General features: G+C 48.4%; 1 protein-coding gene across 1 annotated transcript; it reads left to right on the forward strand.

The window, feature by feature from the left end:
• The first annotated feature begins 2,020 nt into the window (after positions 1-2,020).
• On the forward strand, positions 2,021-7,463 carry LOC131909135 (uncharacterized). Its single transcript, XM_059260455.1, is given in 3 exon segments — positions 2,021-2,641; positions 2,741-2,914; positions 2,916-7,463. Coding segments are annotated over 3 exon segments (5,214 nt in total). The 5' UTR covers positions 2,021-2,116; the 3' UTR covers positions 7,431-7,463.
• The last annotated feature ends 8,891 nt before the right edge of the window (positions 7,464-16,354 follow it).

A 16,354-nucleotide genomic window follows, 5' to 3' on the forward strand; every position in this document is an offset into this window, starting at 1 on the left:
AGTTTTCAGACCATGGAAAGCCTTTCTACCAGGAACCATACACACTCACTTGTTCTCGAATTTATTGGCCAAAGCATATCATTGGGCCAAGTTGCTGCCAGTAGGGTAAGGCAGAGCAGATCACTCCTCCAAGGACAGGGTGATCTGTAAGCCACAAAGAGGCAAGCAGAGCATGGAGAAGACAGGAAACTGAATTTACAACCAACCGCTTAGGCTTAGATACAGCTGTGTGAACATCTGGTTCTTCAAAAATCAGTTAGGCCTTTTGACATATACTGATTTATCGCTCTTAAACCAAGGGGCAACAACATGGAGCTATGGTCTTTATCAGCTACCCTCCACAACTTGATGGTAAGTAAGACCTTATTGCTGATGACACCACATGCATACGTCACAGAAAATGGAGGAATCTAGCTGGTATTCAACTGGAAGCTTCACCTCACTAGCTAGTATTCATAGTGCTGGGAGGTGCTGCACATGCTACTAGAGGAGAAAAGAAATCATCAATCTCATCCAACTATGAACCCTGCAAGTTATAATAATGACCTGTCTGCAAGCTATGCTCACTGGTACAATGGTGACAGGGGTGTTATAGAAGTTACCAACCACTTTTAAGAATTGGATTTAAGGTCTGTTCCATGGGATGGAACCAATACCTGGCACTGTCCATGAATCCAAGACCTGAGGCTAGATAGGACATGGGTCCTAGGAGAGATCCTACTAATATTATTCTGCTAAATGAAAAAGCAATAAAATGACTCCAAATAACATGTTACTATACCCATAAGTCAGTGTATCAGTCAACTCTTCTCAGAAAAGCTTCTTCTTTCAGTAGATGGTAATTATCAAGAAAACACACAACTTGTCAATATGCAGAGTATAAGAGACTTTGGAATGCTCAACCCTAAATAGGGTGTCTATATCACACTCAGCTCCTTGGGAGTCAAAGGTCTATGCAGAAGGGAGTCTTGAAAGATTTTAACATCCCAAGGTGGTAGATGACCTCAAGGAAGCCCCTTTTTCCAGACACTAAGGGCAGATGCAAATATGAACTCCTAGAGACTGTGACAGCATGCACAAGTCTTCAGAAGTTCAAGCAAGACAGAAGTCCAGCATGAAGGAGAAGTGGGCACGAAGTTCTACCCCTAACTAAGGAGCTGTTGCAACTTACAGCTCTTGGGAGAGGGTGAAAGACCCCCAGCCTCCCCGCCTAACATAGCTTAGCTCAGCTGTTTTTGAATAAAGCCTGAGAGGTACTGAGGAGTTCAGTTAACGGACATGGAATAAACAGAACATTTGTGGTTAGCCACCTGGCCCCAGAGCGAGGAACTAAAAGGTCAGAAAAACACCCTGTACCCTAGACAAAAGCTAGGCGTGGCGAGTTCAGGGAGAAACCACGAACTGTCCTGGGTTTGAACCTGGCCTCATTTGAATCATCCAATCAAAACCCTGTAACCAGGCTTCTTGCTTCTGTACCCGAGCTTCGGCTGCCCGACCCTATAAAAACCCTCTGCTCCAGCCCGTGGGCGCGCCAGTCCCTTGAGCTTCTTGAGAGACTGTGTCGCCCCGGGTACCCGTGTTCCCGAATAAAGCCTCTTGCTGTTTGCATCTGATTCGTGGTCTCGGTGTGATCCTTGGGCGAGGGTCTCTCCTGAGGGAAGACTGCCTTCAGGGGGTCTTTCATTTGGGGGCTCGTCCGGGATTAGAGACCCCCTGCCTCGGGACCACCGACCCACTGTCAGGAGGTAAGTTGGCCGGCCACTATCTGTCTTGTCCCAGTCTGTCTACTTGTCTTCCGTTTTTGTCGGGCGCCCTAATTCAGGTCTGAGTCGGTGGGGGCTGAAGGAGCTGACGAGCTCGGACTTCGCCCACCGAAACCCTGGAAGACGTTCCACGGGTCACTGAAGTCCCCTCTGGGGCACGGTTTTTCGGGGCCTCTCCCATGTCAGAAGGATACGTGGTATTGGCAGGGGACGGAGATCGAGGTTCCTCCACATCCCCGTCTGAGTTTCTACTTTCGGTTTTACGCCGAAGCCGCGCAGCGCGAATTTCTGTCGTCTGTCTTGTCTTTTTGTTTATCGTTACTTGTCTAACACTTCTTTATCTAGAGACCACCATGGGACAGACCGTCACCACCCCACTGAGCCTAACCACGGACCACTGGTCCGATGTTAAGGCCCGAGGAAACAATGAAGGTGTCATTGTCAAAAAGAAAAAATGGATCACCCTCTGCGAGGCCGAATGGGTCATGATGAATGTTGGCTGGCCGCGAGAAGGATCCTTTAACCTCTCTCTTATTTCACAGGTGGAGGGCAAGGTTTTTGCCCCTAATCCTTATGGACACCCCGACCAGGTCCCATACATCGCCATCTGGAGATCTCTGGTCGAAAATCCATTTCCATGGGTCAAGCCTTTCCTTCCACAGCCCCCTCCAGTCTCTGGGCCCTCTACACCCCTCAACCCGGACTCTTCCCTTTACCCTGTGCTCCCTCACAAGGAGACTCCCAAGCCCCCTGTCCTTCCCCCGGACTCTAACTCTCCTCTCATAGACCTCCTGACAGACGAGCCACCGCCCTATCAGCCACCCCCACCGGCACCGACCGCCCCTCCGGCGGCTGAGCCCGTGGCGGCCCCAGCTCCGGCATTGGCCGCCTCCGCGGCGGCGGCGGCCTCTGCTGCGGCACCAGCCATGACCGGCAGCGCGCCCCCTATGATGACCTCGCTCGCTGAAGACTCGGAGGACGAAGAAGAAGCAGTCCAGTCTCCCGTCGCAGGTCGCCTCAGAGGCCGACGGGCCGCCTCTCCCCCTCCTGCATCCAAAGCCTTTCCGCTCCGGGAAGGGCCCAACCAACAAATGCAATATTGGCCCTTTTCTGCCTCAGACCTTTATAATTGGAAACAACATAACCCCCCTTTTTTCCAGGGACCCCGTTGCTTTAACTAACCTAATTGAGTCCATCCTAATGACTCACAGGCCGACTTGGGACGACTGTCAGCATCTCCTGCAGACCCTCTTAACAGTAGAGGAAAAGCAGAGAGTTTTCCTGGAGGCCCGGAAGCAGGTTCCGGGCGATGATGGGAGGCCAACCCAACTCCCGAACATCATCGATGCAGCTTTTCCTTTGACCCGCCCTAACTGGGACTTCAGTACACCTGAAGGTAGGGAGCATCTACGTCTCTATCGCCAGTTGCTCTTAGCGGGTCTCCGAGCGGCCGCTAGAAGGCCTACCAATTTGGCTCAGGTAAGGAATGTGATACAGGGAAAGGAAGAGACACCCGCTGCATTTCTAGAAAGGTTGAAGGAGGCTTATAGGATGTACACTCCGTATGATCCGGAAGACCCAGGTCAGGCTCCAGGTATTATCCTATCATTTATCTATCAGTCTAGCTCAGATATCAGAACCAAATTGCAGCGGTTAGAGGGTTTACAGGCGCTAGGGTTGCCAGACCTATTGAAGGAAGCAGAGAAAGTATTCAATAAGAGAAAAACTCCTGAGGAGCGTGAGGAAAGGAGATGGCAGAAACAAGAGGAAAGGGATAAGAAACAACATAGGGAGATGAAGAAGGTTCTGGCCGCCGTTGTGTCTCAGGGACAGCGGAGAGAGGGAGATAGGTCGGGAGAACGAAGAAGGCCACCCCTAGATAAAGATCAATGTGCTTACTGCAAGGAGAAGGGACACTGGGCCTGAGAATGCCCCAAGAAGCCACAAGGACCCCGCCAGCCCAAGCCCAAGACCGTGGACCTCCTTAGTCTGGAGGACTAGGGGGGTCGAGGCCAGGAGCCCCCCCCTGAGCCTAGGATAACCCTCAAGATCGGGGGGCAGCCCGTGGCCTTCCTGGTTGATACTGGTGCCGAACATTCAGTCCTAACTCATGCCGGAGTGCCTCTTAGCCGGCATTCTGCACTGGTGCAGGGGGCAACTGGAAACAAGAGATATTATTGGACTATCGAGAGAAAAGTCCAACTGGCTTCAGGGCAAGTAACTCACTCCTTTCTGCACATACCTGAATGCCCCCATCCGCTGTTAGGACGGGACCTACTAACCAAATTAAAAGCGCAAATCTATTTTGATGAGAGGGGACCGAGGGTCACGGGTCCTAAAGGAGACCCTCTACAAATCCTTGCCCTCAATTTAGAGGAAGAATACCGTTTGTTTGAGTCAGAACCCCCGGAGAAATCACCTGAGGAGCTACAGAACTGGTTGAGAGAGTTTCCTCGCGCCTGGGCAGAGACTGGGGGCCTGGGGTTGGCACGTGATCAGCCACCGCTGATGATCTCATTAAAGGCCTCCGCGACTCCCATTTCAATCAGACAATACCCAATGTCACGGGAAGCTCATGAGGGAATCAAACCCCATATCCGGAGGCTCCTGGACCAAGGGGTGCTGAAGCCCTGTCAGTCCCCATGGAACACCCCTCTCTTGCCTGTTAGGAAACCGGGGACAGGGGACTACAGGCCAGTCCAGGATTTGAGAGAGGTCAATAAGCGGGTGGAGGACATACACCCCACGGTGCCTAACCCCTATAATCTTCTGAGCACCCTCCCACCGACCCACGTCTGGTACACGGTACTAGACCTGAAAGATGCCTTCTTTTGTTTGAGACTACACCCTCAAAGTCAACTACTGTTCGCCTTTGAATGGAGGGACCCAGAACAAGGGCTCTCGGGACAACTAACCTGGACCCGGCTCCCTCAGGGCTTCAAAAATAGCCCAACCCTCTTTGATGAGGCCCTACATGCAGATTTGGCCAGGTTCCGGGTCGAGCACCCAACCCTGACCCTGCTCCAGTACGTGGATGACCTACTCCTGGCAGCCAGGAGTCGAACCGAGTGCCTGGAGGGCACTCGGGCCTTACTGGCCAGACTTGGACAGAAGGGTTATAGAGCCTTGGCCAAGAAGGCTCAAATATGCCGAGACAAGGTTACCTACCTGGGCTACACCCTGAGCGGGGGCCAAAGGTGGCTAACAGAAGCAAGGAAGGAGACGATAATCTCCATCCCCCCTCCTCAGAACCCCCGCCAAGTTCGAGAGTTCCTGGGTACGGCTGGGTACTGCCGCCTTTGGATTCCTGGCTTTGCCGAACTGGCAGCCCCATTATACCCCCTCACTAAACCAGGGGCCATGTTCCAATGGGAAGAGGAGCATCAGAAAGCATTCCAACAGATCAAGAAGGCCTTACTTGAGGCCCCAGCTCTGGGTCTGCCAGATCTTACCAAACCCTTTGAACTGTTTATAGATGAGAACTCGGGCTTTGCTAAAGGGGTGCTGGTGCAAAGACTGGGACCTTGGAGGAGACCTGTGGCGTACTTGTCCAAGAAGCTGGACTCGGTGGCTACAGGATGGCCTCCATGCCTCCGCATGGTGGCAGCCATTGCCATATTACTCAAGGATGCTGGGAAACTAACTTTGGGACAGCCGTTGACTGTGCTGGCTTCCCATGCAGTGGAGGCCGTGGTCCGCCAACCTCCGGACAGATGGCTTTCCAACGCCAGAATGACTTACTACCAGGCCTTACTACTGGACTCAGACCGGGTAAAATTTGGACCGATAGTCTCCCTTAACCCTGCCACCTTGCTACCGCTACCTAGCCCCTCCAAGGAACATGACTGCCTCCAGATTCTAGCCGAAGTACATGGCACCCGCCCTGACCTGACAGATCAGCCGCTTAAGGACCCCGACGTTGTCTGGTACACAGATGGGAGCAGTTTCCTGGAAGAGGGGGAACGCAGAGCCGGGGCAGCAGTTATCACCGAATCAGACGTGATATGGGCATCGTCGCTCCCGCCTGGGACATCGGCCCAACGTGCAGAACTGATTGCGCTTACGCAAGCCCTCCGGATGGCAGAAGGTAAGAAGCTCACAGTTTATACTGACAGCAGACACGCCTTCGCCACTGCACATGTCCACGGGGAAATCTACAGACGGAGGGGTCTGCTGACATCTGCGGGTAAGGAGATCAAGAACAAAAAAGAGATCCTAGACCTCTTAAAGGCCCTGTTCCTTCCGCTCCAACTCAGTATTATCCACTGCCCAGGGCATCAGAAGAACGACTCTGCGGCGGCCAGAGGGAATCGATTGGCGGACCTGACTGCCCGAACAGTAGCTTCCCAGCCAGTAGAGAGCAGCCAGTTGATGGCTATCCAAGAACCACAGTCTGAGAGAGACCCCATGCCCTATAGCCCAGAAGACCATGAGCTAGCAAAGAAAATGGGGGCGGGCTGGGAACAACGGAGGCAAGCCTATATATTAGGGGACCGGGTGGTCATGCCAACCTCCCATACCCGATATATGCTGAGATTCCTCCATGCGTTGACCCATTTGAGCAGAAACAAAATAAAGGCCCTATTAGACAGAGAAAACACCGGGACAGTACTACTGAACCAGGACCGGGTGCTTCAGCAGGTAACTTCTACCTGCCCAGCCTGTGCCCAGGTCAACGCAGGAAAAATTCATCTAAACAAAGGGGCCCGCCAAAGAGGCCATCGTCCTGGTGTACATTGGGAAATAGACTTTACAGAAATAAAACCCGGACTCTACGGGTACCGGTACCTCCTGGTCTTCGTGGACACCTTTTCAGGATGGATTGAGGCATTTCCAACCAAGAATGAAACGGCTAACGTGGTAACAAAGAAACTGTTGGAAGAGATCTTCCCCAGGTATGGGATGCCTCATATATTGGGGTCGGACAACGGGCCTGCCTTCGTCTCTCTGGTAAGTCAGAAAGTGGCCAAATTATTGGGGGTTAATTGGAAACTCCATTGCGCATACTGCCCCCAGAGTTCAGGACAGGTAGAGCGAGGTAATAGGACAATTAAGGAGACTTTAACCAAATTAACGCTTGCAACTGGCACTAGAGATTGGGTGCTCCTACTTCCCTTGGCTCTTTACCGAGCCCGGAATACTCCTGGGCCGCACGGCCTAACCCCTTTTGAAATTCTATATGGGGCCCCACCTCCAGTCGTGAAATTTCTCCATCCTGATATCTCATCTTTTGCCACCAGCCCCACTTTAGAGGCACATCTACAGGCCCTCCAGCTGGTGCAGAAGGAGATCTGGAAACCCTTGGCTAAAGCCTACCGAGAGCAGCTGGACAAGCCGGTGGTCCCCCACCCTTTCCAGATTGGGGACTCCGTTTGGGTCCGGCGCCACCAGACTAAGAATCTAGAGTCACGGTGGAAGGGGCCCTACACTGTCTTGCTGACCACCCCCACTGCACTCAAGGTCGACGGGATTGCTGCATGGATCCACGCCTCTCATGTGAAGGCTGCCGGAGAGACCGACCCAGCAGGATCCAGAGAATCAACATGGACAGTGTACCGCACACAGAACCCCCTAAAAATAAGGTTGGCCCGCGGCTCCTCTTCCTCCCCCTCTTCTTGCTCTCTGTCTACCCCCAGGGGACTAGGGCGGCAGAGAGCCCGCACCTAGTCAAGAAACTCACTTGGCAGGTCATCTCACAAACTGGGGAAATGGTCTGGCAGACGACCGCCCTTCATACCCCCTTTACATGGTGGCCCCCCCTAACCCCTGACTTCTGTCAGTTGGCATTGAATTCGGGACTCTGGGGGGTTGAGGGCATTGAATTCGGGACTCTGGGGGGTTGAGGGCATTAAGCTTGATGCCTTAAACTCCTCCACCCACCCGGGGGGGGGTGCATTGGCCGGATCCGGGATGCCGTCACCCTCAAGCGAGATGTAGATTCGCCCAGTCGGACTTTTATGTCTGTCCGGGGGGATGGGAGGGGCTGGGCCCTCGCCAAGAAATGCGGGGGGGAAGGAGATTTCTTCTGCGCCCAATGGGGCTGCGAGACCACTGGCGCAGCATATTGGAGTCCTAGCTCTAGCTGGGACCTGATCCAGACCAATAGAGGTTTCAGGAAGGCTACAGGCGGGGGGTCTTGCTCAGCTGGGTCCACCGAGGTCAGCCGATTCGAGCCTGGGCTCTCACTCCCCCTAAATATAACTTTCACTGGCCCGGGGAAGGCTGATAGAAACTGGCAACGGGGGCGCACTTGGGGGCTCAGGTTATATGAAACCGGATATGATCGGGGCGTAAGATTCACTATCAAACTTAAGATTGAGGAGGCCTCCACCCCTATAGGCCCCAATCAGGTTCTCTCTGACCAGAAGTGCCCCTCCTTACCTGTTCCAGCACCCCCGAAGATTACCCTTCGACCCGGTTCGATTACCAGCCCAGGTATAACTCCGGCCACTACCAAACCGCCCCGGCCAGGAACCGGAGACCGGCTCTTGGGTCTGCTAGCAGGGGCTTACCAGGCCTTAAATGTAACCTACCCAAATAGAACGCAAGAATGTTGGCTATGTCTGGTTTCCCAACCTCCCTACTACGAGGGGATAGCAACCCAGGGTAATTATACTAACACTCACAGTCCCCCTCCGAGCCAATGTCTAGGGACAGCCCAACATAAGCTCACAATCTCAGAGGTGTCAGGACAAGGACTATGTCTAGGGAGCGTCCCCCGCACCCACCAACACCTGTGTAACCGCACCCTATCCATAAGCGCTGTCTCTGGTTATGTCACCGGCCCTAATGGTACCTATTGGGCATGTAATACTGGGCTCACCCCCTGCGTTTCAGCCTCAGCCCTCAATGATACCTCTGATTTTTGTGTGCTCATCGAGTTCTATCCAAAGATTGTTTACCATACACCAGAGGAGATTTACCCACACTTTGAGATGAGACCCTATCGGTATAAGAGAGAGCCGGCATCTCTCACTCTGGCCCTATTATTGGGGGGGCTGACTATGGGAGGAATAGCAGCCGGGGTAGGGACAGGCACCACCGCCCTAATGGAAACCCAACAATTCAGACAGCTCCAAGCGGCCATGAATCAGGACATTCGGGACCTAGAGGAATCAGTAAGCGCCTTAGAAAAATCCCTGACCTCCCTCTCTGAAGTAGTGCTCCAGAACAGAAGGGGACTCGACATTCTATTCTTACAGGAGGGAGGGTTGTGTGCCGCCCTAAAAGAGGAATGTTGCTTCTATGCGGATCATACTGGGGTGGTAAGAGATAGCATGGCTAAGTTGAGAAAACGATTAGAACAGAGACAAAAATTCTTTGAAGAGCAACAGGGATGGTTTGAAGGATGGTTCAGAAGGTCCCCCTGGCTCACCACCCTCATTTCCACCCTTCTGGGACCCCTTCTGATTCTATTACTCCTCCTGACGTTTGGGCCCTGTATCCTAAGTAGACTTGTCCAATTTATCAGGGAACGCGTCTCTATTGTTCAGACTTTGGTATTAACCCAGCAATACCAAAGGCTCAACCAGATGGAACTCGAGTCACGTCACCAATCTTCCCCATGAATGGAGGATTCCATTCCTGAGATAAGAAAATGGGGGAATGAAAGACCCCCAGCCTCCCCGCCTAACATAGCTTAGCTCAGCTGTTTTTGAATAAAGCCTGAGAGGTACTGAGGAGTTCAGTTAACGGACATGGAATAAACAGAACATTTGTGGTTAGCCACCTGGCCCCAGAGCGAGGAACTAAAAGGTCAGAAAAACACCCTGTACCCTAGACAAAAGCTAGGCGTGGCGAGTTCGGGGAGAAACCACGAACTGTCCTGGGTTTGAACCTGGCCTCATTTGAATCATCCAATCAAAACCCTGTAACCAGGCTTCTTGCTTCTGTACCCGAGCTTCGGCTGCCCGACCCTATAAAAACCCTCTGCTCCAGCCCGTGGGCGCGCCAGTCCCTTGAGCTTCTTGAGAGACTGTGTCGCCCCGGGTACCCGTGTTCCCGAATAAAGCCTCTTGCTGTTTGCATCTGATTCGTGGTCTCGGTGTGATCCTTGGGCGAGGGTCTCTCCTGAGGGAAGACTGCCTTCAGGGGGTCTTTCAAGGGAAAGTCACTTTTCTTCAGTAGAGTGACACTGGGAACGTCAACCACACTCCAGGGTAGGCTCCTGCTCAGAAGCAGTCAGCCAACACAAATTGGACCCATGTTTTTGTTGTTGGTTTTTTTAGGAGACACTGAGAAAAACATGAAGTTGGGTGGGTAGGAAGGTAAGGAAGGATTTGGGAGGAGCTGGGGGAAGGGAATAAATATGATCAAAATATATTACATAAAATTATCAAAGAATAAATGAAAGCATTATTTAAAAAATATAATCCATATGGTTAAGGTCAAATTTAATGGGGGTGTGGCTTTTCCTCTGGGAAACACCTTATTCCTTCCCTTCACTACCACAACAAAAGGTTTAATATGGTTCCTTTGTTTTCAAAAAACTGGAATCGGTTTCCTTATACACAGAAAGATGTTTAATGGGGCAATTGAGGGCCTAGGCTGTAAAAGAAAATCAAACTTGGAAAAATTTCTAAGATAGCTTGTCCTATTTATGTGTTTGGATAAAACAGAGAGGAAAGTAAAAGCCTGTAGCTGCTTTTTTAAAATTAAGCAATTGTACTTTTTTTTGTTGGTTATGAACATCAGCTTCAGACAATAATGCTTCCAGCTCCAGCGAAAAGCTTTCAGGAGATGATTTGTTTTGACTGTTTCCTCCTGGTATCTTCAGGCATTATACACCATTCTGCCATTTGCTACAGCAGATTCCTACTGTGGTACACTGTCCCAGAATCTACTGAATTCAGCAAAGATGTGGGACATATGCACTGAGGATTAGGAACTGTGTCTGCTGGAGTAAAAGGGCCAGTTTTCACAGCCCCTCCCTGAGGATCCCAGCAATCCCACAGGAAAAGCATATAAGTAGACAAGGAATTACACTAGAATGCTCTCTGAGGCAACATTAAGGGCCACACATAGGTTTCAAGCACAAAGGACAGGGTATAATTTACTTTTCCAAAATGCCAGAGAGGCTGTGACATGTAAACTAAGAAATGAAAGATAGAGTGATATCTGTAGGGGCTAGAGAGTAGGAGATTCACTTGGGCTCAGCTTGCAGACCCCTACTCTAGTGTCTTGATTATGATTATAATTGTATATCTCATTCAATGGATTTTAAAAGCTCATCGCATCTCTAGATTTTTTCTTTTCAAAATATTTGTAAACTGTTATCATTTAATTTTTATCTCACAAATATCATCTAGGTATCCCAAAGTAGAACAAGATTACTACCCATGTATCTATCACTTGGAATTAACAAATATGAATAACATGGCATATTTTAGTCTTTTAACTAATAAACTACTACATAATTGTTAAAAATTCCTGGTAACTTTTCCCTGATCACATTTTCACTCGTTCCTCTCTCCTCAAAGTTAACTATTGACATGGATTTTCTGGTGTTAGAGCCTTGCTTTTATATTTGTACCAAGTGTCTATTAATAAACAACATTGTGATATATGCAGATTATATGTAAGTTACTGTGCATTATACTTTGCAAACAGAATGTTTCTCAATGTTATGCTTTCAATGCTATAATTTTTACTAATATGATCCATCATAACAATCTGCAAAACTAATTAGGCTGCCCCATTGCTCTTGACAATATGCCTTGGTATGGAATATTTGTTCTTACTAGGATTGGAGTGAAAGTCCTCTTTTCATGAGGTCATTGATCTATGTACTTACATCTGCACATTCAACTAGGCCATTACCTGAAAATGGAATTGCTGCTCACTGAGAACACAGTTCAGTTTTGCTAAGCATTACTATCTCATAATATGTTATTAGCTTCTATTTATTTTCTTCTTGTCAGTGATTACCCAAGGGCCCACGTTAATCATCTTAATACATCATTTCTCATGGGCGGGAAGAGCTATGTGATACATCCTTTGTTTAACTATTGGCAATGTTCTTCCTCATCACACACTATTCTCACCCTCATTCTCTTGATGCTATTAAAGCCATTTCTTATCTTCAGATCTAAAACTCTCTTTCCTTCACACTCTCTCAGTGGATGTCTTCACTTTCTATTTCATTGAAAAATATAATCAAAAGAAAATGGTCAGATAAGCTTCCTACAGATTTACCTGCACTGCTTGACACTCCCCTTGCCTTTATGCTGGTCACGATGAGAGCTTTAGGGTCAGGGTTCCTTCGTGTACAACCACACTCCTCACTTTTCATATCTGCGAGCCCACCATTACTCCACTTTCAACTGTTTACAGGAGACAGCCCAGCGTTTCTGGTAAAGAACCAGATTGTAAGTGTTGTAGGATTTGGGAATCTTGGCATATCTGTAACTATGTTCCAAAAAAAAAAAAAAATTAAGTAGGACTTGCCCCCTCTCTCTAGCTCTGTAATTTCTCTAGTTTCACTGGTTGCGCTATGGCCACGCCTATGCTGTCACTCACCCCAAGGAGCACCAATCCTAAAACTCACTGTGGGTTCTCCTCTGAGCTCACTGGAAGCCAGACGTTAGTAAAGTGGAAAGGACACTGGTAGAGCAGCCAGGGGACTTGATTCCCGGCTTCTGACAGAGAAAGAAAAGAAGTACAGATCCGCACTGGAAGTCCTTAGCGTCTTGTTGCCCTATTGCTCTCTCCTTCCTCTGTGACCCCGTTCCTGAAATTGTGCTCTGCTTTACCCTCTCTGCATCTCTTCCTGTTCTGTCTTGAATCTGTTCCCATCTGTTCTTGGTCCACTTATCCAAAACTGTCTTTTCCAAGGTCTGCGGCTTGCCTTATGCGAACTCTAAAAGCCAGTTCCCAGTGTCTGTTTTAACTTCTCAGGACCGTCTGGTCATGCCGTTCCTTCTCCAGAACCTTCCATACTAGAGTTGGAATGAAACCTAACTTGCCCCTGGCAATGTCTCATCTCTTCTCTCCCCTGACCCTGGTTATTCTGCTCCACTCTTGGAGGCTCTGAGTAAGTCTCTGCCTTGGAATTTTTTATATTGCTGGTCTCTTCAGTGTTCTCCCTGAACTTCACATTGGCCTCCTACCTCAATGCTTTGGAGTCATTCCTCAGATGTCACCTTTCTGCACCTATCTTCACTTCCTCATTCAGATTTAATGTTCTTGAACACGTTGAATGTTAAATGACATGACGTCGGAATCCTCCCTCTTCAAGGTAAGTTCCTGGGAGGCATGTCTGGCACATAGTAGGCACTCAATAATCATTGGCTGTGTGTTCCTCTTCACCCTCACTTCAACTGTGACCACAGCAGCTCTCTTCTGTGCATGGATGTGACAACCAGAGGCCTGGCCTCTTCCAGGGCTCGACTGTACATCTGGAGGCCTCAGCTAAGGGACGGGCGGCTCAGTGAAGGGGAACGGCAAGTTCTCCTCCTGGAATGGGTGTGGAGTGTCAACATGGGAACTGTCAGTGAGCTTCCTTGTCCTCTGTACTGACAGCTTGAACATGCTCCCTGACATTCACGCTGTAGAAACATGACCTGGAACTGATGTGTTCTGACAGAGACAAGCTGGGAGATTTCAAGCTCTCTTTTTCCTTCTCCCTTTTCTCTCTTCCCTGATGCTGCAGGACTTTTGAGTAGGGACAAAAGCTTGTAGCTGTCAGAAGACAGCCAAAGCCCCACTTCATAGCCAGTCTGAAAGCCATGTTCTGTGGCCCACTGAGCCCCCGTGGAGGCTGTTCCTGAGGTCTTCAGAGATGCTGTTGTTATCTATTTATGGATTTTTTTAGTATGTGGAATAAACAAAACCATCTTCTTAGAGCACAAGTGAATGAGATAACTAAGATAAGAAAGTAAAAATGATTCAGTGATTAGTTTATTCACTGAATTAGTTTATTCAGTCAATATACACAACTGTCTTTGATCATAAATATTCTATTAAGATTAAGCTTGACTGCATTTATTGATGAGGTTGGACCCTCTGTGTAGCTTTAAGTTTTCTTTTGGAGAGAGGAGAAAAACAAAATTTTGTTTTTTAAACAAATTAAAAATTTGTTTAATTAATACAAATTAAAAATTTGTTTAATTAAAACAAATTAAAAATTCTACTCAAATGATTAAAGTATCATATTAATCAAATAATTCAGCAAAGTATTCCCCTGAGATTGGTCTCTGTCAGGGATTAGATGATACAAAATATTAATACACAAATAGAATAATCAAGAACCCCAATAAAGTGATGGAAGCAACAAATGAAGGGCCCAGCAAGAGAATATGAATGAAGGGTAGAAGAATTCCCTAGATGATATCAAAGAGTAGATTCAAAGAAAGAGAAAGGGATGTTAATTGGGGATGTTGAAGGAGCCCTTCTGGTGGGGGAAGAAGCAGAGATGGGAAAGAGCAGGGTTCCTTCAGGAATAGAAAGACAATCAGTATGGAATAAAGGTGTGGGAGGAGAAAAGGTAAGGAAACACGCAGGCCACAGCAGGAAGTGAAGATTTTGTTATAATGTATCAGAAAGCCAGTGAAGAGTTTCTTATGGACAAGGGACATACTCAAACCTGCCCCCCCACATACATACATACATACACACCTTTATTTAAAAAAGAAAAAAACTCTCAAAATACAGTTTTTTTTCCTCAGAAACATTTGAGAGTAAGTGCAGTTCTGTGTGTAACAAATTACCTCTAAGTTAGTATCATGTTATCTCAATATTCCTGTGGTCCGGAGTCAGGGTGTTTTAGCTGGGTTCTACCTTAGCATCTCTCACAAGGCTACAAACAAGGTGTTGACTGGCGCTGTGATCTTGCCTGGATGCTCCACTGTAGGAGGATTCTCTTCCAAGCTTTCTCCAATAGCTATGGGTAGGATTTAGGTACCTACTGGCTACTGAACCAAGCAAGGCCTTTGGTTCTTTGCTGGGGGTTCAGTTTGTCACAAGAATATAAATGCTAAGCCACTCTCAGTTTCCTGCTTTGTAGTTCTCTCAATAGAATGGTTTGAAACATGGCAGCTAGCAGAGAGCAAGTGACTTCACAAACAGTAGGTGGTAGGACCCGGGATATAAGGCAGTCATTTTGTAACTCTGCCACCTCCCACCCTGGATAACCTTACCTTCTTCAGACTTCAACAGCCACACGGGACGACCATCATCTGTTTGTGCAGACGTCCATCTTGTTTACTATTACAATCTCCTGATAAGGCATCTCTCTACATTTTTGCCCACCTCAGTCTGATGTGGGCTTGGATCCTCCAGGTTCAGGTCCTTATGGGCAATTCTCTACCACACTTAAACATGCGGTAGCAAGAAAGTCATTAGTGCTTCTGCATTACAGGAGTAGGTTGAATGGAAAGAAGTCCAACTGCAATAGATGTAATGGTCCAATAGACCCCAGATAGAACATGCTATGAGGTGACTCTTTTTGAGAGGCCTTTTCATACATTGTGCTACAGCAAGAAGAGCATTTGGGGCCAAGATTGAGGCTTTTTGACTATGTGAGAGCAGTAATTTGAGAGGAAGACACTGATAAGGCAAAGAAATCCTTGAGCGCAGTGGAGCTGTGTCACAGGACCAGTGAAGGGTTGTGCCTTCATGTTACTTTGGTGTTAAAGGCATTGATAAAAGGAAAATATTATAAACAGATAGATTTGTAGTGAAGTAAGTCAAGCATTTAGAAAACATATGCTAATTTTTTTCTCTTCTGTCATCAGGATTTTTCTTCCTGGCTGATCTCCTACTATACAGCTAAATAACAATATCATTGCCCTAAGGAAGAAGTAGAGGATAGTACCTTGGCCAAAATTCAAATAACAGAGAAGAAAGTAACATAATAGGAGTTCTTGTAAGGCATGGGAAGTATGTAGAGGAGAGAGGGCTGAGATGGGAGAAAATTCCAGTGGGGGGAAAATCAGCTATGTGAAACCTCTTGAGATCTAACCTGGGAGTCTGGGGTGTTATTGGTGAAATTATTAAGGCCACTCCACGTAGTTAAAAGGAGATTTATTTAATGGCGTAACTTACAAATTAAGGGATAGGTAGGTCGTGGGGTCTGGGGAAGGTGTATCGCAGTCCAGCGGTGTTCTCTGGAGCTCTGCTTGGCACACCTCCACCGTCCAGGGTCCAGGAACAGAGCGCTGGCCTATCCAGATCTCGGGTCTCCAGGTGCCTCCCTTGGCCCCGCCTTGTAGGCGTGACAGTTGCCGAAGTCTCAATGGGGGTTGGAACTTCCAGATCAAAGCTGGAATGGCTACCCACTGCAGGATGTTCCCAATAGATCTGTATAAACAGACAGTAGATGGCTAGCACTGACTTTCCTGAGGGATTTCCTGAAGTATCTGAAATCCTCCCAAATTAGCCTGACATTTGACTTGGCATCACACTGAACAAGGAGGGGAAAACGGTGAGAAACCAAAGCTGAGAAGCTGGGGAACTGTCTCCTGGAGCCTCTCCTTCAACAACAGCCCGTTCTCAGGGGTGTAGGCCGAATCTATCCCTGCAGGATGGAAGTCCTGGCAGGAACAGAGGCATGGGTTAAGCTTGAGGTTCGAGTGAGGTCTCTGTGATGTGAC

This window comes from Peromyscus eremicus, chromosome 4 (genome assembly GCF_949786415.1).
Source record: "Peromyscus eremicus chromosome 4, PerEre_H2_v1, whole genome shotgun sequence".
Taxonomy (NCBI): Eukaryota; Metazoa; Chordata; class Mammalia; order Rodentia; family Cricetidae; genus Peromyscus; species Peromyscus eremicus.